The sequence below is a fragment of the Paroedura picta genome, chromosome 3, assembly GCF_049243985.1.
Source record: "Paroedura picta isolate Pp20150507F chromosome 3, Ppicta_v3.0, whole genome shotgun sequence".
Lineage (NCBI taxonomy): Eukaryota > Metazoa > Chordata > Lepidosauria > Squamata > Gekkonidae > Paroedura > Paroedura picta.
Window position 1 is genome coordinate 134,582,986 of NC_135371.1, and position 23,753 is coordinate 134,606,738.

At 42.5% G+C, this 23,753-nt stretch overlaps 1 protein-coding gene across 7 annotated transcripts in view; it reads left to right on the forward strand.

Moving 5' to 3' along the window:
- CCDC57 (coiled-coil domain containing 57) overlaps positions 1 to 23,753 on the forward strand; it is a 93,398-nt gene that overhangs the window by 14,546 nt on the left and 55,099 nt on the right. For 6 of the 7 annotated variants that reach the window (XM_077328019.1, XM_077328018.1, XM_077328021.1 and 3 more), the window contains 5 exons: positions 2,884 to 3,041; positions 5,849 to 5,923; positions 7,869 to 8,069; positions 18,220 to 18,378; positions 22,051 to 22,213. In XM_077328019.1, coding sequence (XP_077184134.1) covers positions 2,884 to 3,041; positions 5,849 to 5,923; positions 7,869 to 8,069; positions 18,220 to 18,378; positions 22,051 to 22,213 — 756 coding nt within the window. The remainder of the gene's footprint in view (positions 1 to 2,883; positions 3,042 to 5,848; positions 5,924 to 7,868; positions 8,070 to 18,219; positions 18,379 to 22,050; positions 22,214 to 23,753) is intronic. The other variant, XM_077328020.1, reaches the window with a different exon arrangement.

Here is a 23,753-nt window from a genome sequence, read left to right on the forward strand (position 1 = left end):
ATTGATATAGGACTACAGGAGCAAGGATTATTTCTCCAGCCCCCTCAAAGCTCAAAAGATTTTTCACAGGCCCCTACAGATTAAAAGGTGGATGTGGGTGCTGGTAATTGGGGATTCCCTACTGAGAGGGTTGGAGAAACAAGCATGAAGAACTAGAAGTCCTAATCAAGGAAGGAAACTATGACCTATATGCATTATAGAAACTTGGTGGGATAACACTCACAATTGGAATATTAGTATTGAGGGGTACAACTTATTTAAAAGGAACAGAAAAATAACAAAGGGGGGAGAGTAGCAGTATATGCTAAGAATGTATATACTTATGAGGACATACATGTATCTGAGAATGAAAGTTCAGTTGAGAGTCTTTGGGTAAGAATTAAAGGAGCAGGAAATAATAGTGGTATTGTGGAAGTCTGCTATAGACCACTAGGCTAGGCAAAGGACTTAGATGTGATGCTCCTAGTCCAGTTTACCAAGTTGTCAAACAAGTGAGACATAGTGGTTATGGGTGATTTCAGTTATCCAGATATCTGTTGGAAGATCAACTCTGCTAAAAATGATGTCCATTAAATTATTTACCTGTTTTGCTGATAACTTCATTTCCCAGAAGGTAGAGTGGGCAACTAGGGTGTCCGCAATTTTAGACTTGATTTTCACCAATAGGGAGGAACTGGTTGATGAAGTGAAAGTAGTGGGTACACTTGGTAGTAGTGACCATGTATTTTGGAATTTGCAATCTTGGGGAAGAGAAAAACTATGTAGTCAGAGATTTAGGGTAGACTTCAGAAAGGAAATCTTAACACTTAAAGTTATGCTGGGTAGAATCCAGTGATCAGAAAAAGTTAAGGATATGGGAGTTCAAGAGAGGTGGGAGTTTCTTAAAAGTGAAATACTGAAGGCACAAATACAAGCAATTCCCTTGAGAAGGAAAAATGGTAGGAGCGTAAAGAAGTCAGGGTGGCCTCATAAACAGCTTTCAAAATATTTGAGTAATAAAAAAGACTCATTTAGGGAGGGGTAGTAAACACACCAGAAAACAGAAATCAGGATACAGGATGATCTTGATAGGCTGGAAAACTGGGCTAAAATAAATAAAATTAATTTCAATAGTGATAAAGTAAAGTTCTGCATTTAGGTAGGGAAAGTCAAATGCATCATTATAGGATAGAGGAGACCTGTCGGCAGTAGTATGTGTGAAAAGAATCTAGGGGTCTTAGTAGACCATACATTGAACATGAGTCAGCAGTGTGACTCAGTGGCTAAGAAGGTAAATTGGATTTTGGGCTGTCTCAAAAGGAGCATAGTGTCCAGTTCACACGAGGTGATGGTACCGCTTTACTCGGCTCTGGTTAGACCTCACTTAGAATACTGTGCTCAGTTTGGGGCATCATAATTGAAGAAGGATGGATGGAGACAGACTGGAGCGTGTCTAGGGGAGAGCAATGAAAATGGTGAGGGGTTTGTAGACCAAGACGTATGAGGAAAGATTGAGAGAGCTTGGTCTGCTTAGCCTGGAGAGAAGATGACTAAGAGGTGATATGATAGGCATATTCAAGTATTGAAGGGCTGTCACAAAGAAAATGGAGCAGAGGATCGGACCAGAACCAGTGGGATGAAATTCAAAAGAATTTTCAGCTAAACATCAGAAAGAAGTTCCTGGCAGTTAGAGTGGTTCCTCAGTGGAACAGGCTTCCTTAGGAGGTGGTAGGTTCTCCTTTTTTGGAAGTTTTTAAGCAGAGCCATCTGATAGAAATGCTAATTCTATGAACTTAGGCAGATTGTAAGTGGGTGGACAGAAGGGATTTTGTAGGTGCTTGGCTCTTGTGGCCACTTCCTGCATTCTTCAGGGGGTTGGACTAGATGATCCTGGAAGTCAACTCTAGGACTCTCTGATTCTGTGATTCTATGATTGAGTCATACTCCAGACAGACTACTTTAGTTACATCATATGTCAACTATCCTGTTTCATCCATAACTTATAACCAATCGCCAATTGCCTGCATCATGCAGCACTGCCCTGCAGGCAGGCTTGTGGGCTGGCCTGAGAACTTCAAACCCTTTATCTGTTGTAACATGAACTCTGTTCTGTGTGTGTGTGTCTAAATATGGTTTCTAGAGAGATCTTCATAAGACTTCAGATTATCTTTTCAAGGATTGCTAAAAGATTTCAGAAGGAAATACGGTTTCTTAAGATGGGTTCATTTTTTCAGTTTATAACTTCATGCTGTGGGTCAGTAAAAATCAGTTCATTGGAGCAATTCAGACATACCAAACCATAGTTTGCTCAGTTGACTGAGTGATCTTTCTGTTATTTTTCCCCATCCTTCAAAGAGCTCAAAGCAGGGTACATTAATTGTCCTTCGTCCACAATATCCTCTCAAAAATACTATCAGATTATGCTGAGAGGTGATTAGCCCAGGTCCCCCATTGAGCAGCATGGCAGAGTACAGATCACCCAGATTTTAGTCCCATATTCAAACCACTATATCACATGGGCTAAATTTAGTCTAAAATTTTAGTCTAAAATTGCTTGTCTTTGTTTCATTTTCTGTTTTCTGCAGTAGCTTTTGGAGACCAAGCCACAGCCACAACCATGATTCTCCAGACATCATACCAAACTATAGTTAGCAGAAGGGTGCAAACCCACTTCAATTGACTGTTCCCTAGTTGCATAGAAATTCTGGTTCTCAGTTCATACAATTCCAAAATTTAATTTTAACTGTATTTTTAATCTCTTTACAAAAATATATTTGAGTTCTTTGGTTGGATTCAGAAAATAAATTTGCCTAATAATCTAGTTTGATTGTTAATCTCTTCTCTATTCTTGGAATGGGAAAGGAATAAATAGAATGTGATTTTGTTGTTGTTTTCCCTTGAAAGGTTAAGTTGTTGACCAAGGAACTGGAAGCTTTGAAAGATGCTGGAATGAAAGCGGCAGAATCAATGAAAGTGGCAGAGGCAGCCAATTTAGATCTGGAAAAAGAAGTCAAATGCAAGGATTGGGAAATAAAGGATCTTGTAGCTGTAAAAGATGCTCAGTACTGTATTATTCCTTTGAGATTTAAGCTTCTTTTTAGCACACCTCTTTTTTCTTTCCACTAATTTGTTAGAAGTTTTTCAAGTCTGCAGAAACAAAATGTGTGTGGTGTTCTGGCCCACTTCACAATTTTTACAGTCCAGTTTAGTGTATCTCAAAGTTGCGCAGTGCTGTTTTCCAGGGTCTGTATTGCCTTTGTGCTTGCTGTTATGCTCCTTTAATCTCTCAAATTAGACATGAGCCTTTTGTATACATAATATTGGGGTTTTCTTGTTACTTAGTATCAAAATGCTCCCAATGTGGCTGTTAGTATGGTTTTCTTTAATCAGGTCTTTTCATGAAAACTCAGTTTGCAGAAACATGCCTGACTACATTTCTATTAGAGCAGTGTGAAATTGCACACATTAATATTGCAAATGTACAAAATCGTGCAAGGAATAGTGCCTCTCACAAAATGTGAACAAAGTAAAAAAAAAGGCTCATCTCCAATTAAGGTTGCCTTCTTTATCAAAATAAATGAAGAAAGGCAGCAAGGGCAGGGCAAGACAAGGTAGGCAACAAGAACAGACGGCACAGTCCACACATCATAACCAGAAGACTGAGGATGGGATTAACTCAGTCCAACAGTACATTTATGAATTGTGTTCACTTTCATGAGAATGGTATGCATCTTTTCATATATGCATGATGTAACATTGCTGGGAATCCTTTGGAAAGCCCTTTTCTCGGCCCTGACCTAGGCAGCGACACAGGTATGGATGGTAGACCCCTAGTGGGGCAGCAGGAGTCCACCAACATTTCAGCAACGTTCCTATATGACTTCAGTATGACCCAGAAGAAATGTAGGCAGATCACGGCCATCAGGGTGATTCTCTGGTTTGGGGGCAAAAATTCTATAGTAGAGGCTAATTCTATCATAGAGTATTCGCCTTCAAATCAGAGCATCTTCCTGACATGCCTATATCATTTCTATGTCATGTTGAAGTCATGTGGGCATGGTGCTGACATATGCAATGAAATTACCTGCTCTTGGTAGCCCCCCGCCCCAATCCCCTGCTGGCTGCCCCAAGAGACTTGGCAACTCTACCCACAGTAAATCCATAGTAAACTGGATTAGATAGTAATTCAAGGGTTGCAGTTTCTTAACGAAAATGATTTAAAAAAAATAAGTTCCAAACTATCAAATCAGTTTAGACTTTTAAAAATGTATGGATTATCCATTTTAAGAATTGTCATCTTAATTAGGTTTAGTGGGACCATTTTGGTTGGTGCTTCATTGCTGTCATTTTACAAATCTATGCTGAATCGCACAAAAATCAGGTGCTTCCTTCACTACTGGTTTAAAAAGCAGCAAATCTGTTGTAGATTGACACATCTATAATCTGTAACTCTGCGAATTTGTAATCTCTGGTCATCTAACTGCATTAAAATGTTTCAATGTACCGTATATACTCGCATAAAAGCCAATCCGCATATAAGCTGATGAACCTGATTACACCACAGAATGCTGGAAAAACTTACTGACTCACATATAAGCTGCGGGTGGTATGTGGATAGTGGCTTTTTCTCCTTCCCTCCCCCCTGTTTTGGGCAGGATTTCCCCCCTTTTCTTCTCACCCTCCTCCTCCCTCCTCTTTCCCTCTAACCCCTCTTGCCTTTATTCCTTCCTCTAGAGGCATTTCCTCCTTCTGCTCTCTGCTCTCCCTCTGAGACAGAGGCTTCAAAACTTCCTGCAGAGCTTCGTGCAACACGTGCTAGCCTTGTGAAGGCGGTGTGGGGGGGAGACGGAGAGTGCTCTTTCCCTGCATCTCTGCTGTACCTGCCTTTGCTTCTTCAGGCAAGTATACTTGTCTCCCACCTCCACCTTCCAGTCTTGACTGGAAGCTGTTTTTTTAATACCCACATATAAGCTGAAAGGGACTTTTTCAGCTTTAAAAAAGGGCTGAAAAACTGTTTATATGCGAGTATATATGGTACTTCCTCAGTAACTTGGACAAAACAACTAAAATTTATCACAGGGTAAAAAAAAGCTTCAATAGAAAATTCCCAGCTGAGAATTTTAAAGTTTATTGAAATAAATTGAATTCATGAATCTGTCCCACAAAAATATAATAATTTTGGGGTTTGTCCACATGATAACTTCTCTCAAACCTGTATTCATGGAGTAGGGATAAAGAGAACACAGAATGAAATACAGTAAGAATGTTGATGCAAGATTCTGTAATGGGTCTGCAGTCATTTTGAGTCTACAGGCATCTTTGGAATTCTGGCATTGGTTAATGGGTGCAGCCACAAAAATGGCTGCTGTAGGAGGCAGCGGCAATAACAACATGCACAGCCAATCACAAAATGTGAGAAAGTGAGATCATGCATAACTCTGATAGTAACTCTTCAACATTTCAAGCAGAAGTTCTGTTTAACAGGATGCCTTTTAAATTATCATACTGCTTTAAAATATTGTCTTCATGAACACTGCTTACCTTCAGCCATATAATAAAGGTCCTTGTGCTGTGGTGGTATCTGCTACTGAACCACTGTTTAAGATACAGTCAATCTGATGTGTTGATGCCTGGCCCCACCCACTTTCTAAAATACTTGGACACCAGGAAAGGTATTAGTGGCCACCATTCTGCAGACTTCTTTTGGGGGACATTTATTCTCTAGCAGGGCAAGTTTAAATTACTTTCTGATCTCATCCTATTTTCTTTAATTGATCCTTAATATTATTTTTCTTAAGGCTTTATCCTCATTTTAAGCATCATCTGTTTGCATATAATTTATATTTTCCTCTATCACCTCCCAATTTAGGATACAGGATTTAGAAAGCAGACTTGAATCAGTGCAGATGAGTTGGGAAAAAGAGAAAGAACTATCTGAGAGAAAGTGAGTACTTTAAGAGATAACATAATATTTTAAGTGTACTATATTCCTTGAGTTGAGTTAAATTGATTGCATGTAGCCAAAGGCCATTGTAAACCATACAATCATTCCATAACTATACAAACTATCCAGATCCAAATCTAAAATTCATTATTACAAAATAATGTTGAGTTTAACCAAATCAAATTTCACAAATCTATCCCTGTTTTGTCTTGCAATCAAAGCAAATAAAGATACATTATAGGTAATACCGGAGTCTAGGTCTGATAATAACATACATAAAATCTGTGTACCCATTACACTTGACAAGAAGGTTTCCCGAGAATTTAAATTTTGGCTATGAATAAAGAGGGCAGTGAAGTACATAATGGAGTACATCTTCTATAACCAGATCTCTACAAACACAGATCCTTGATTCAACCAGTAGCTGGGCATAGCTACCTTCCAAATAGACCATTGGCATAGTCTGGAAATGTAGGGCAGTAAATGTCAGTCTAAGTTTAGGGCTACTGATGTTACTTAAATATGCTGAGCAATCAAAAATCATTTTTAATTTCCCCATGCCATGGGGAAAATTTATTTTGATTTATAATTATTCTATCCTTCACAGTGTCATGACTAAAAACCCATTCATGACTAGCAATCCCAGGTGCAGGAGATTGCAACCGACCACCAGGTGCTGTGCCAAGAGTGCAGTAAGATAAATCAGTCTGTTTTTATCGATTCTTCTCAGCTCATAAAAATCAAATTTAGAAAGTGAATGCTTCTGTATGAATCATATGCTGTGGGTATAGTTAAGTAAGGCAAGATGAATACGACTCTTTATCAGGAACATCACCACTTCTGCCCTAAAAGAAGTGAGCCACCTGGGGGTAGTGGTTAGGAGTGTGGACTTCTAATCTGGCAAGCCGGGTTTGATTCCACACTGACCTTGGGCTTGCCACAGCACTGATAATGCTTTTCTGACCGAGCAGTGATATCAGGGCTCTCTCAGCCTCACCTACCTCACAGGGCGTCTGTTGTGGGCAGAGGAAAGGGAAGCCGACTTTAAGCCGCTTTGAGACCCCTTCGGGTAGAGGAAGTGACATACAAGTACCAACACTACTTCTTCTAACAAGAGTGGCATGGGTTCCCTGGGAGAGGTCGAGAAGTTTCTGCAGGAAATTTTTATGAATAGTCTCCAGTTTATCATTTGGGTTATTATATAGCAATTGAGAATCACCTTATTCTGAAATATTTTTAGTGCAGTTTCAATTAGCCCCTTTTAAAATTTTAAATTGCTCTGTTTGTTTTAAGGGCAGTGGCTCTAGAGGTAAGTTTCAACTTAATGTGTCTTTCAGCGTTGTACCCAGTATTTGAATAAATTACAGATAGTAAACATTTCTAGAAAAAGAAAAAAAAATACATTTTCCAAGTTGGGGCTAGATAACTGGGTCAGTCAGTTCCACAGGGCCTGCAAGAGAGAGCTCTTCTGCTAGGTTTTTGGTTGAGGCTGGGCGGAAAAGATCTAGCCCCCCTCTTAAGTTCCCCTTGATAACATCGCACCAGGGAATGAAAGAGGGTCTGTGTGTGTGTGGGAGGCTGGGTTACGGTGGAGTAGATTAGAGGATCTGCTTGATTGTTTTTAATTTGTGTTTTTATTGCTGTTAACCACCACAAGACAGCAGGTTCATAAGCGATGGGATGTAAATGTGATTATAAATAAATAAATAAAACTCCAAAGATAGCCTGCACGACCATATCAGTACTGTTCAGTGCCTAAGTACATAACGAGTTTTTCTTCAATATGTCCATGGGTCAGGTTGGCAGAAATATTCTGTAAATTAATAATCCCCCTTTGTAATGTCTGGGTTGTTCAACCAGCTTACTTTTAAGGGCTCTCAGCTTAATGAGATTCAAATTTAATTTTTTTTAATTACATGCCTCCTGTTTGTCTAATTTTTTAAAGACATGCAGCAATAGATCATTTGGCCAGGGAAAAGGACAGAAAACTCACTTCCATGAAAGAGGCCCATGTTGAACAAATGCATAAGTGGGAGAATAAAATAAGAGAACTGCAGATAAACAAGGAAACTTTGGAAATGGAACTACATCAGGCTGAATGGAGATATACAGATTGCCTGAGAGAGAAAGAGGCTGCTATTGAAAAGTAAGTGTGACTTGATCTATTAACTGTACTTTTGTAGGCATGCAAGAATGTTATTTATTTATATGCATTATTGTTCATGTTTAAATATCTAATTTGGGGGGTGATAATATGTCAGCAAAAGAGCCTCTTGTAGTGCAGGGTGGTAAGGCAGCCAACTCCCATTAGGCTGGAAGTTCGATCCCAGCATCCGGCTCAAGGTTGACTCAGCCTTCCATCCTTCTGAGGTTGGTAAAATGAGTACCCAGCTTGCTGGGGGATAAAACGGTAATGACTGGGGAAGGGAATGACCTATATTGAGTCTGCCAAAAAAACACTAGAGGGCGTCACCCCAAGGGTCAGATATGACTCGGTGCTTGCACAGGGGATACCTTTTTAATATGTCAGCAAATGGTGCAATCCCAAGTAGGGTTGGGTGCTTCGGCGTGCCTTGACCACTTCAGCAATCGCAGAAGCCAGCGACACAGAGGGGAGGGCATGCAGACACCATCTGGTATGCTGGTCCCAGGGCCCCCCCTCCCCTCCACTGGCCTCCTCGGGATTCCACAATCACCGAAGCGGCCAAGGCGCGCCGAAGTGACCAACCTTAATCCCAAACAGAGTTGCACCTTTCTAAGTCTATTGAAGTCTTAAAGGATGTAACTCTTTTTAGAACTGCGCTGTAAAAATAGCAGAATGTTCTATATGGAGCCCAAATAGAGTATACTGCAATGGATGACTTCATATGACATCTTGCAGTTCACTTAGTCTGCTATGGTAGTCTTCACATTATCCCAAGGCCTGACCTTAATTGCATTTTATTTCCAAGTTTCTCTACTAGAAAATTAATATTTTGTTTTAAAGGGGTACTGAAGTTTCCCACAAGATGGGCATGGGTCCAGAGCACACATGGTGGTTCTTACACTCCCAAGGACCTTGTCAGTATCTATAGGCAGAATCAATCTGACATTATCCATAACAAAAAGAAAAACAGGTATTTCTGACACTACAAATCTGCACTCAGCTTCACCAGCATACTGTAGTGGTTAAGAGCATGAGACTCTAATCTGGAAAATTGACTTTAATACCCATTCCTCCACATGAAGCTTGCTGGATGACCTTGGGTTTTCAAGTCACATGCCACTTTAAATAACTGAACTGGATGAGATTCTGCTGATCCAGTAGTGACAGAGAAGAAAGGCTTCTTCACTACCATTCCCATCTCATAGGCTTAGAATTACAGAATCATAGAATTGGAAGGGGCCATACAGGCCATCTAGTCCAACACCCTGCTCAATACAGGATCAACCTAAAGCATCCAGGATCTGTCCAGCCACTGTTTGAAGACTGCCCGTGAGAGGGAGCTCACAACCTCCTTAGGCTGCCTATTCCACTGCTGAACGATATCTAGGCAATATTGTTCTCCACATAAATCCATTACTGCAGGTCCTATTCTTTGCTGCCAACAGGAACCTTTCCCTGCCCTCCTCTAAGTCACAACCTCACCTCCTCTTCTCCAGGCTGAAAAGTCCCACATCCCTCAGCTTGGTCCCCAGGCTCTAGATTATTCTCATTGCCCTCTTCTGAATCCTCTCAATTTTGTCCACGTCCATCTTGGTGTAGTGGTTAAGAGCAGCAGCTTCTAATCTGGCGAGCTGGGTTTGATTCCACGCTCCTCCACATGTAGTCAGCTGGGTGACCTTGGGCTCGCCACAGCACTGATAAAGCTGTTCTGACCGAGCAGTGATATCAGGGCTCTCTCTGTCTCACCTACCTCACAGGGTGTCTGTTGTAGGGAGAGGAAAGGGAAAGGGATTGTAAGCCACCTTGAGACTCCTCCTGATAGAAAAAAGTGGCATATAAGAACCAACTCTTCTTCATCTTCTTTTGAAGTGAGGCCTCCAGAACTGCACATAGTACTCCAGATATACAGTACACAAAATACTCGATTTATGACATGCTCTATCTGATTCATCCCTAGTCACCTGCCAACATTGCTCTTGTTGTCTTCTAATCTGCTTTATGTTGCTCATTCTAGTAAAACAAGGAGATGGGCACCTCACGGAGCATGGAAAAGGACACTAAGAGGAAACTCTTTTTATGGCCCTAGTCCACCCAGTATTCCATGCAGCTACTAGGGCCTTCACAGAATCAGGAAAAATGCTAAGGAAAGCAGGTCAGAGTAAGAAATAAGAGGGGGAAACACAACAACAACAAAAATAAGGAAGACCTGAGAATATATCTTTTTGACATCAGTTTCTAGTATATACATTTTAAAGAAATCAGTTTTAATTTTATACATAAAAATGAAAGAGATGGCACAGTGCAAACATTCCTGGTGTCCTGAGCCAATCAAGAACTTATACCAGTTCTGCATTAGTATAGGAGCATCTTTCAGCCATGAGGTACAGTATTGGTACCAAATCAGTTCCAGCTCACATTGAGTCACAGCTCATCACTATTATGATGGAACATGACTGCAAGATACTCCTGAGCTTATGTGTCTTCAGCTCTAAACTTGTGGACACTTATAAATGCTTACGTTCTGAGAATAGCCTGCACTTGTGGCCTTTAGTGAAGATATATATAATGTACAGTTACAGTGCCTCTTAATGACTCTTGGTCAAGTTGTTAACAGTTCAAAGTTCATAGCACAGGTTTTCTATTAAGAATACATTTAATAAAAGTAGTATATATGTCTTTTCAAATGAGTACCCCATTTCTCTGTTCAGCTATGCCACATAAGAACATTGTAGCTGCTCACTTCTGAGTGATAGAGTGCTGTACTGTACTCCAGGGAAAAGCCTCTCTCATGTGCTATTCAAACAAAGGTCAAATGTAAATTTAGATGTATCAGTCAATCTGTAATTTAGCCTTTTGCTAGTTATATATTTTGGAATTATACTTGGAGACTTGCGTATTGTTCATGTCCTATTAAAATGGATACAAATTGTACCCCTGTTAATTTACATATTGATTGATGTCCCTCTGTAAATGCAACTAGGAAGAGTTACTTGTCTTATATAGGGATGGACACAAGGTTCCTGACCTTAAAATGGTCAGAAATTTGGCCCGTTCATGCCCCCCCCTGAACCCACGTTTGGAAGAGGCACCTCCCCTGAACATTTACTGGACCTTTTGGCTGGTTGGATTTGGGGTTTGGAGCATTTACATATAACTGCTGAGCAGGTCAGTCTGCCCATCAACTGTTAGTTTTAAATGACCCATTTAAACTGCCCATTTTGCTATCCCTCTTTCCAAGGCGGGGGGGGGGACACAAAACTGACTGCTAAAATGGCTACTAAGTGTGCTAGCCATTTTGGCTTCCCACACACCTCTCAGCTATTAGCCTGAAAAAGGCTGTAAGCAATTTCAGCATACCAGATCTCTTCCCTCCCTTTGTGGGTGGAGGGGGGTGCTGTACTGAAAAGGCTTGCAGCCAACTTGGCCTGTGAGCCAAGAGCCCTGTTGTCGAGCCCAAAAGGCTGCAAGCCTTTTCAGGCCACTGGTTCACTCCCTTCCCTTTGGAAGGGGAGAGAGTGATCTGGTGTACTGAAAAGGCTTTCAGCCTGACAGCAGGGCCTACATGTCTCTCGGCTGTCAGGCTGAGATCACTGCAACCTTTTTATCCCCCTCCCCTACCATTTTGCTTCCTCCCACATCTAAGCAAGCAGAAGCTAAACAGTCCAGCCCAAATAGGATCAGTTCATTAGAGGGGGCTGGGTCTTCTGGGTTCAGATGTTCAGTTCAGGAACACCCCAAACCTTGAGCCCCATAAAAAGGTAAAGGTAAAGGTATCCCCTGTGCAAGCACCGAGTCATGTCTGACCCTGGGGGTGACGCCCTCCAGCGTTTTCATGGCAGACTCAATACGGGATGGTTTGCCAGTGCCTTCCCCAGTCATGACCGTTTACCCCCCAGCAAGCTGAGTACTCATTTTACCGACCTCGGAAGGATGGAAGGCTGAGTCAACCTTGAGCCAGCTGCTGGGATTGAACTCCCAGCCTCATGGGCAAAGCTTTTTGACGGCTGCCTTACCACTCTGCGCCACAAGAGGCTCTCTTGAGCCCCATACTGAACAAGAATTTTCTGGTTCATGCCTGTTCTATCCACTACCTCACACATAAGCATATACTTGCCCCAGTGTACAGTTCTTTGTGAACACATTTATGCGTACAAGGAGAATTTCTTTGAATTCAGGAACTGACATTTATTTCTGGAGTCCAATCTATAGAAATCAACATTAATTTTATTTGAATCCAGTCTGCTTGTCATGCAAAGAGGTGTTTATATGAATTCTTCATTGTGTGGATGCCAAAAGCAGCTTTCTCTTTGGTGTGGCTTAAATAGCCCATAATAACAATATAGTGTTTTGTAATTACTTGAGTCTATCCATTAATTTTTGTGATCTTAGACCAGAATAACTGTACATGTCCTAAGACAGGTCATTTGGAAAGACAGTATATTTGTTTTAAATATAAATTATACTTCCAAGTTAATTGAATCATGTTTTTTAATGTTAGAAAGCAAACTGTGAACCTACTCACATCCACCTGGCTGTTAGAAAGGTTTCCTCTTGTGAAGTGTGACTTTGTTATTACTCCCCTCTTCCTGTGCCGTATGAAATTATATTTGCAAATGCAGTTCTTTGGGAGTTAACATCTCCCAGAAGAAGCATCTGGCGGTGGCATTTTAGGCTGCAGTGAGAGGGGGGAGGCAAAATGTGGGTAGAAATCCATGTTTTATGGAAATGCTTTAGGGTAGCGATCCCCAACCTGTGGGCCGCTGACCACATGTGGTCCTTCGACTAATTGGAGGTGTGCCTCGAAGGACACCTTCTCCCCCCCTCGGCCCTTTACTTCATCCCCCCCCAGTCCTTTACAACACACTTCATTGTTGTGGCGTGTCTGTATCTTATTTTGAAGGGATTTTTAAACATTACCATAGCGATCAGAGAGCGTTAGGGCAGTGGTTGAGAGTAGAGGAGTAAACTACCCCCCCACCGGGCCTCAGTAAAAGACGTTGAGTGGTCCCTGGTGAGTGGTCCCCGGCGTTGAGTGGTCCCCAGTGATAAAAAGGTTGGGGACCACTGCTTTAGGGGATCCAAGCCAGTATGGCATGTTCAGCAACTTTACTAATAACTTGAAAAGGCTAGATGAAATCTAAGCAAGATTGTCTGCCGTTGTACCGTAATTAAACTCTTATCAAAATCAGTCAGTGTGCTGGACAATGACATGTCACTGCTCCTTTGAAAATGAAAAGTTACCGGTAGTTGTATACATTGCTGGGTAGTGAATTGTAACTTAGGGTTTTCATCAAAACCCTTCATGCGTCCTCATGCTTGCTATAGTGGACTCCCCTATCTATCAGTAGCTCTTCATGTAATTGTGGCACCCAGTGGTGGCAGGAAAAAAAATACTACCTTCCCTCCAGGCTGGCCCTGGAGGGGAGGGGGCAGGGGGAGCCTTTCCAGCCTCCCTTCAGCGGCACAGCCCTCTTAAGCCGCTCGCAAAGCTGGCTACAGGCTTTGCTGCTGAAGAGGGGCTGGCCCTGGAGGGGAGGCGGAGGGGGAGGCTTCTTAGCCTCCTCACACCCGGGAGGGCCCTTCCCCTACCCCTTTCAGAGCCCACTTTTTAAAATGGGCTTTGCTACTAGTAAATAAATAAATATTAATGCTGTAGGGTGAAGCAGAAGTTTTCCCTCCATCTCCTTTAGGAATCAACCCTCCAAATATGACTGGAAGTATAGGATCATGATGCTCCCACCTTCCATTTCTGACAGATGTTCCAGAAGAATGCTGTGGTGGATGGTAACATAATTGTAGACAATTCAGAATCAGTAGAATTGTATTACCTTACATCTGTCCTTATGTTTAGTATAAGGCAGGCTTTCTCAACTTTTTTAACATTGGGAAACTGCTGAAACATTCTTCAGGTTCAAGAAACCCCAGAAGTGACGCAATTGTGCAAAATGTGGTTGACAAGCATAGTTGTATACATGCCCACCCGAGACCTTTCCCTTTCCCATCCCCTCCAGGCCCATCATTGGATATTTGGCAAGAGGAGGCATGTCAACATGGCCATATATGGTCATATTACCAGATATTTAACAAATTAAATATTTAACAAATTAAAAAAAACATATAAAATTTAATTAACTCCCAGTCATTTGGGAAACCTTCCCAGGGCCATCAAGAAACCCCAGGGTTTCATGAAAGACTGGTATAAGGAGTAGGGAATAAGAAATAAGATTACACCAGCTATTAAAAAGTCTTAAGTTCTTTTTAATGCAGTGTACTTACTCTATGGAATTAATTGCCTTTAGATACATATATACTTATTTATTTTTTTATTAAATTTCTAGACCATCCCTATTGGCATTGCCACCTCAGGGTGGCTTACATTGATAGATACAGTAACATACAATAACAATTAGAATCATTAAAACACTTTAAATTATTAAATCAGTCTTTCTGAAATTTTTTTACCATTCTTCACTCTTCCAGAAACCCCAGAAGTGGCACAATTGTGCAGAATATGGTTGGGAGGATAGTTGTGTACATGGCCACCCAGGGCCCCTCTCCTTCCCACTCCCTCCAGGCCCATCATAGGTCATTTGGGGAGGGGTGGCTGGGTCGACATGACCATGTATGGTCATATCACCTGATCAATGTTTAACAAATTAAAAAAATATATAAAAATTAATTAACTCCTACCCATTCAGCAAAACCTTTCAAAGTCATCAAGAAACCCTAGGGTTTCACAAAACCCTGGTTGAGAAAATCTGGATTAAAGTATTAAACCGACCAAACAGTTGGCAACATACCCATTAAGTTCTTCTTGTCGGGGCAGGTAGCCAGAGCTATCTGGATTGCAGCAGGGGAGACCTTCCGTTGGTAGTATGTTCGTTTGTCTGGTTTGGCTTCAACCATAAGCTTGGCAGAAGAACTCCAACTTGCAGGCCCTACGGGACTGTTTTATTTCCATTAGGGCCCTGATGTCTACAGTTTATATTGAATTGGATTGAAATTATTGTTTATTTACATATTGTTACCTGCCCTGAGCCTTCGGGGAAGGGTGGATGATTAATAACAACAACTTCAAAAGAATACCAGTTTTAAAAACCAATCTTTAACCGTTCCTAGCGGAGGGGATTAAATAAAACAGTAAGGGCCCCGAGGGCGGGCCCTGTCCAGGATGAGGAAGGGTGCCGATAGGCCCCTTCCCCCAGACTGACAATCGAAGGGGCCAATCTGCAGGCCAATCGCCTGCTGATTGGGTCCTCACGAGGCTCGCAATTGGTCCCTTGCCGCCGGACTGACTAATCGGGAGGAGCGAATCCCGACTAATCCCGATCTGCCCCCCTTCCAGGCCCCGCACATTTGCCCGGCCGCCCGCCGCCATTACCTGCCTCGCCTTCCCAAAGGCAGGTTCCAGCCTCACCACGCGCCCAGGACGGGCGTGGTGGATCCAGTGGCGGCATTGGCGGCGGAGCTGCCACAGCCCACCGTGCCCGCCCCGCCCCATCACAGACACGCTTGGACTCCGGCCCCCCTCGCCTCCAGGTAGGCCGTGCAGAGGGGGGGGCAGGACGAATCGCTAGTGCCCGCTGTATTTAGAGTACAGCGGGTTTATTTTCTAGTTCAATATAAAACAATATTGCCCTAGCAGTGGCAATTTTATCTCAGTTGATTGGTTTTGGGCAAGCTCCTCTCCTTAGTTGTAAATAGGAATATGTGATATGCATGAAAGGACAAGCATAATTAAGAATGTGAATCACTTTATCAATTAAAACTGGTATATAAATAAGTACTAGATAACATAGTAATTGTTGCTCAAATCTTCATTGGATGCTGTCTGAAGTTGCCGCTCCTCGTTCCTAAAAGAGGTAGAATTCTATGCTTCAAATAACTGATTTGCTACTTCATATATTCTTTAAATGAGCCTCTTGTGGTGCAGGGGTAAGGCAGCCGACATGCTGTCTGAAGCTCTGACCATGAGGCTGGGAATTTGATCCCAGTAGTCGGCTCAAGGTTGACTCAGCCTTCCATCCTTCCGAGGTCAGTAAAATGAGTACCCACCTTGCTGGGGGGTAAAATGGTAATAACTGGGGAAGGGAATGGCAAACCACCCTGTATTGAGTCTGCCAAGAAAATGCTAGAGGGCGTCACCCCAAGGGTCAGACATGCCTCGATGCTTGCACAGGTGATACCTTTACCTTTATATTCTTTAAAGCTAGAGTAAATTGTTGTTTTTATGTCTTTTCAGAGTGAAAACTATATAGCAGTAGTGAGGGACCTTTCCTAGATTCCCCCACTAAACAATTGGAAGTTGCCAGGAGAATCCAGGTCTCCTATGTCTCTTCTGTCAGCCATGCTGTAAGCAAAGTGTCCTGAGTGGTGCAGCTATATATAGATTTAAGGGAAACCAAAACCAGTTTCCTAAACCAAGAACATACTGAATGTGCTCTAGGGAGATCATCAGCTGCTTTGAAGGGGAAAATATGGTCTCCATAATGGATACTTACAGAGCCAGTGAGTCAGGTTAATGCTTGAGATCACAATTTCTACACTGAGAAGTATACTCTAAAACACACAGCATTGTTCAGCTCAGAGTCAATGTGATATCCATCATTACTTGCTGTTAATTTATTATGGTAAGACTGATGGTTGTAGCTGGAAGGCTTTAATAGGTGACTTCTCCATGTTTTCATCTAATTCTTAATAACATTGTGGTAATGAGTTCCACATATTAGCTTTTTATAATGTAAAGAAAATTGATTTTGTATTTCTTATACTTATAGCTCCTAGTTTTGGTGTATGAGTTTGATTTTTTTGGGGGGGGGGGAAAGAGTAGTTTTTTTATTATTTCTCTGCTATTCTATTACATTTCTATTATTTAAGTTTTTATAAAATAGTACTACATACCAAGGTATCTTTTAAAGAATAACATTACTTGGTTATTTGTGTACTTTTCCCATCTCAGTTGCATCTTCTTGGAAGTGAACAAACAGAAATTCATCCAATATTTTTAACATAGATGATCCTAAGCTTATACAGTGTCACTGTGATGCTTGTTGTTTTGTTTTTCAATCCTCATTCCTAGCATTACTTGATATCTATCTGTGTTATCTTCTCATTTTTGCATCACTGCAGCCTTTCTCAACCTTTTTACCATTGAGAAATCCTGGAAGTGATGTCAGCAGGCCGCACCTCCATGCCACACACCCAGAAGTTACATGTCACCAGAAGTGACATCACCCAGACACTTCCACCAGATGTGACATCATTTTCTGTTGCCCCCTTGGGCTGCCAACTCCAGAAATGGCCCAGTGGCCTACTCTGCTGGACCAAGAACAGGGCTGAGGCAGACATTTGACTTTCCATCATCCCCTGCCACTTACCAAAGGCAGTTGAGTTAAAATGAGAGTACTTACCTCTCTGGTCTCCACTGGCAAGGATTTTTATGACTGGGGCCCCTCCCCTTTCCAACTCCTCCATGCCTATCATTGTCCATTTTGGGAAGGGGGGCACAAGTCAAAATGACCATATACGTGTCAAGTTTCAGCTGAATGCCTTTAATAAGAAAATTCCATTTGCAGGGAAATGATGCTAGCTATCTGGAATCTTTGCTAAGACTAAATTTCTGCTGTTGCTTTGACTTGACCTCCAAGTATCCCCTGTTCAGTCCATTTGGGTGCGAAGATTCCAGAATACCATTCTTTAGTTAACTAGAATGACATAACCACCCTTCAAAGCTGCAGTATAGATAGTCATGCCAGGCAACAGGACAGTACAGGAAATTCCCCACCAGCCCCAACTGCTTTAATTTGCACTTAGGCATCTTCTAAGGGAAATAGTTATATGCACAGAGAACAGAGCAAAACAGTAAAAGAACAAGTGTCAATATCAGGCATCACCCAATAATTTTTTAAAATAAAAAATACTAAAAATTAATTATTCTTTTTCAGTTTTTTTATCATCTGCATTAGGAACCCATTTAAAGTTTTGTTTATTTAGATCTGTTGTACATTTCTGATTTTCTAAATGTTCTGCATGCCCCTCAGGTAACTGGGATATATGGGACTGAAATTTGCCTATAAGTTATTGTTTTTTATTTTACTCAAAGTGGAAACCCTATATATATTTTATAAAGTGCATGTACTATTTTGTATAGACTTGAACAACAGCTAAAGGCACTGCAGTCAAGCTGTGATTCTCAAGTAGCTCAGATGTTCAGGGAGACAATTTCAAAAGACCTTCAGATTCAAATACAGCAAGAAGAAGAGATGAAACTGAGAGCACAAGTGACTAGCTTATTACAAGATATTGAAAGGTAAATTGCTTTGAGTGAATTCTGAACCTTGATTTTATCAGGAATCTTTTGCACTATCTAAGTGTGACCCGTTTACAGTCTACAATGTCAAGATCCCAGTATCCCGTCTTTATATAAAAATGGAGTTAGGGAGATAGCACCAGCGTTTGTTAGACCTTCTGAGACCTCCTTATGTGGAAATGATCATTCGGAGCCTAGTATGCGTTTGCAGACACTCCCCAAGCACCAAACATAGCATATAGCCTCACAAGCATTCTTTGCTCTGTTCCCTGCCTATTTTGGGCAAATGGCTGGAACCCAATATGAGGACCTGGAAGAAGGGGAACTAAGAAGGTTCTGAACCACTATGAGCACCGCCTCCAAGCACTCTCTGAAGTAGAATATTGGGCATCCATCCCCTCTATTGGCCAATGAGAACTACTGTCTGCATGGCGAGTAGCTCCTTTGGATGGCTAAGGCTGTGGAACTGAATGTTTCAACATCAGATACATGGCCACAGGGTAAGATCTTAAGCCGATTGTATTCCGATATCCCAACATCGATAGCTCTCCCGATCATTCAGACCTGATGAGCTTACAGTTCCAATTTGGAGCAAGCCCTGAGGAAACTCAAGGACCTCTACAGAGTTAAGCAGGATGCAGGTGAATATCTCTCCGTTCACCTTCCAGCACCTCTGCCATTATAGAGGATATGCAACTATGGCATCACTCAGGCCACCATTCCACATCAGTTGATAGAGAGCAGGAAGCTCAACCTACTGGGCAGGAAGTTATCTTCAACACTGAACTTTAGAATAGTGAACTACCAGACCATCAATAGTGAATATCAGTTGTTTCTCTGAAAGTCTCTTAATATATCAATATGCTCCCTGAGGAACCAAGGGGTCTTGCCTGCCTCATCCAACCGGAGGCCATTCGTACTTCCAAGCAGTCTATAAGTGCCAGCTGCCACGCAATTGAGGTGGCAGCTCATGCGATTACTTCAGTGGTGACCCCCTGTTGTCATTCATGGTTATAGAAGACTTTCCAATCTTTGTGGAAAGTCAGGCACATGTTGAGGACTTACCTTTTGAAAAGAACATCTTGTTTTCCAAGTCCAGTGATGACTTTCTGGGAACACTAAAAAAGGGCAGACTGTGAGATCCCTTAATTTGTTCCTGACACTTCCATCACAGCAGTACCAGAGCAGATTCTACCACCAGCAGCAAGGTTTTGCTACAGCATTCTTCCAGTCCCAAAGACCCCCAGGCCAACGGTATCCTCCTAGCAGTATTATCAACCTCCTAAATGTTGATGTCAGAGGCAGTGCCATGTGATGCAGAATCAGCCGTCAAAGGGAGGACAGCCCGATAATGTCTTACTATCTTCCGGGGGGGGGGGGGTTGTTATGTTTCTGGATCATTTGTCCTTCCCCCTTTACCTGGTCTGAAGTTACCTGTGATTTCTGGGTTCTTGCTATTGCTAGGAACAGTTACTGTTTGTAGTTCCATTCTGCCTTCCTTCTTCTGGAGGAGGTTCCTGAGGGTTTGTTTCAAATGGGGTACACTTCCAGGTGCTTCTTGGTTCAAAAGAGGAATGGTGGTTGCAGACCCACCTTAGACTTCAGAAAGTTGAATAAATAGTTGATTGTTTCCAAGTTCTGCATAGTCTCTCTCCCAAAAATTATAGAGTTTCTTGCTAAAGATGAATGGTTTGCAGACCTTGATTTGAAGGATGCATATTTTCATATAGCCATTCACTCCAATCACAAGAAATTTCCCAGGTTATGCTGTACTTTCCAGTATACAATTCTCCCCTTTGGCTAGACACAGCCCCCAGAATATTTACTAATTGCATTGCCGTAGTGGTAGTGTTCTTAGGTTCAAAAGGTTCCCTGATTTTTCTGTATTTAGATGATTGGCTCCTGGTTCATTTGTTCCCAGAGCAGCTGCATACCCAGGTAGAAGGGGTTTTAAAAACCTGCCTTTCTCTGGAATCAAAATTAACACGATTGACCCCTCCAAACCAAATGGTGACATTCATTGGAGCTGCCCTTGATTCAGTTCTTGACAGTGCATCCCTCATCTTGAACAAAGCCTGAGCAATTACCTCCACTATTTGAGTCTTATCTAGGAACCGCAGATGTCTGCACTTTTTATGCAGTTTTTGTGGGATCTCATGGCCTCTACCACTGCTCTGGTTCGTCTAGCTAGATAGCATATGAGATACTTGCAATACTGGTTTTTACAAGTCTTTAATCTGGTGAGACATTGATGCTTCCCTCTTGAGTTGGGGGGTGCATTGCCAGGGCCATTCAGCTCAGGGTTTATGGTCTAATACTGAATTAATGTATTGGAACTGAGAACTTTTGGTTTAGCCCTGACTGCCTTCTCAGATATCATTTCTGGCTGAAGAATGTTGACCCAGATGGACAACACCTCTGCTGTATTTTACTTGAACAATCAAGGGGGAATATCGTCTTGGATCTGTCCAGGGAGGTCCTCTCAGTCTGCCAGATACACCTACACTCTAAAGTGGAACGGGTTCCAGGCATGGATCTCTCAGAAGGGCTTATGCCCTTTTACTTGCCCTCTCTCTGAGGTGTTTGACTGCCTTTTATTTCTGGTGAGAACCAGATTATCTGTGGCCTCCGTTCATACCCTTCCACCTAGCTCATGAGATTATTCTCCCCATCTTCTTCCCTGAGGCCTCCTTAGATCTGGAGTGGCAACTCCTCTCCCTGGATGTTAAAAGGGTTATTATATTACTTAGACAGAACACAGTGTTTCAGACAAACCAGGGTCTTTATTTGTGTGTTACTGGGGTCCTAGGAAAGGGAAAGCAGTTTCTGCCAATTCAGTTTCCAGGTGGGTTATCTCAGCAATCTGTACTGCTTATAAAATAGCAGGTCTCTTGTGTCCACTTGAAGTTAGAGCCCACTCCATCTGGGCCATGGGATCATCATCAGCGTTCCTATGCTGGTTCCCATTGCCTCAGATCTGGTGAGCAGCAACCTGGTCAAGAGAGGACACATTTATCAAACATTATGTGCTAGACCAGGATAGACGTGATTCACTGTTTGGGAATGCAGTGTTGCAGTCTTTGTTCAGTTTAGAGGCTCACCTCACCTCCTTGGTATGAGCTCATGAAGGTCCCAATGTGGGGCTGCAGCACAAGACAGATAATGAAAACAGTGTGGGCCTTACCTGCAACCGTTGTCCATTGACATCTTGTGTGCAGACACATATTTCCTCCCCCTGTCCCTGCTGTGAGCCTGTGTCCAGTTGCAGGCGCTACATACATTACTCTACCTCTCAATGGATAGTGTCTTGGGCTCTTACACAGAGTTCTTGCTCTACCAGGCTAGCAGCGTGCTGTCAGAACTGAGGGATGGGGGGGCACTGTACCCTTGGAGCAGGTGATGTGTCCAATGGGAAATTATGTGGTTCAGAGGAGCTGGAGCACCCTCTATAGGAGCATACATGGAAATGTCTTCTGCACTCAACACAGTCCCAATGTGTGTCTGCATGTAAGACTTCAGTGAACGATTGCAGGTAAGTGCAACCCTGTTTTTTTATGCTTTATATTTTAGTATATGCTGTTGGATGCGTCTTGTTGTTTGTTCTCATGGTTGTTATGGCTTATGGAGTCAACAATACATCTATTATTCACACCCCATTTCTCCCTGTGTTAGGTATAAACAGCAGCTCCTGCTAGCCTCAGAGAGAGAAGAGGCTCTGGAAAGAGCTAAAGTACAAGTAGAGCTGGACTGGCGGAGGCATTCTGAGAATGCTGAAAGAGATCAATATCAGAAATCAGAAGCTCTAATACAAAGCCTGTTGATAGCTAGGGACCAGGTTGGTATTGCATCACATTCTTTGCAGCTCAGAACAGAGGACTGGCATAGGTCAGGCCATGATGGAAGAGCTGATGTTTTTAACTGGCCATTCTAACATATACAAGGTGTACAATCTTACTGGGACATTTAACACACATTTTCTGAAATATATAATTTCTCTATTGACTAGGGAGGTAAAAACAGTAAACATTTAAATGAGTTAATGATAAAGAGTTTTTTGCCATTTATATATTGCTATAAACATGCAAACATTTCCAAAGCTTTAGAGAGCTGGGAAAGGGTTACTGTGCATTCTAACGGGTTCTGTGTATTTGTCAATATTAGCCTTCCTATGAATTGTCTACACACATAACTAACACCAGAGTGGAGCTAAAATATGTAACAACTAGGAAAAGAGCCCATTGTAAACCAAATACAATGGGCGCTAGAATGTGGGGGCAGAGGGAGGGACAGGGCAGCGCGCGGGAAGGAAGGGCACCTTATACAGGAGGCGTCGTCGAGGGCGGGCGTCCTCGGCATCCTCGGCTCCTCCTCCGCATCTTCGATTGCGGGCGGGTCTTGCAGAGGTCCGTTTTCGCTAGGCACGGGAGTCCCCGCCAGCTGCGCTGTGCGCGGCTGGCGGGGACTCCGTTGCCGGCGGCCAAGGAGCAGCTGCGAGCCGCGCTGCGCGCAGCTCGCAGTTACTCCGGCGGGGAATCAGAAGGACCAATTGGCAGGCGCTTTGCGCCTGCCGATTGGTCCCTCCGATAGTCTGTCCGGAGGAAGGGGCCAATCGGCACCCTTCCACATCCTGGACACAGCCCACCTTCCAAGGGCTTACTGTTTTATTTAGTCCGCGGCGCCTAAGATATGTACATAGGCTAAATGTTGAGATTAATGTTTAAATCTTTAAATGATGTAAAATGTTGATAGTTTAAACAGTTGTTTTATTAAACAGAATGTACATTCCTAAAGCTGATCCAGTCAACTGGTGGTCTCTGGCCCCAAGGAATCATAGAATTGGAAGGGACCTCCAGGGTCATCTAGTCCCACCATCTTCAGAATGCAGGAAATTCACAACTACCTACCCACCTACAATGACCCCAATTCCATACTCAGATGATGTCCCCCAATCCCCCTCAGAATCCCTGGCCAGTCTGACCTGGAGGAAATTTGCTTCCTGACCCCAAAGTGGTGATCAGCATTTCCCTGGGCATGCAAGAAAGGGCCACAAGAGCCAAGCACCAACACAATCTCTTCTGCCCACCCATTTACATCTGGCTTCAACCAGGGACAGGATATTTTCCATCCTGATCTTTAGGTAAACAGCATCACTGGATCTTAATCTAGGGGTAGATTGGGGGTTTATTGTATTTTCCTTATTTCAAATTGGGAGTTTGTACTCTGCCTTGAACTAAATGAATGGTGGGTTGTAAGCATTTTAATAAACTAAACACAGGACCAGCTGATTCTTCCAATGAGGATTATTTCCTGTTAGAATTTACGATTATGTCATAATTGACTGATTTATTTGAGAAAGGTCAAAGTATGACAGGGGC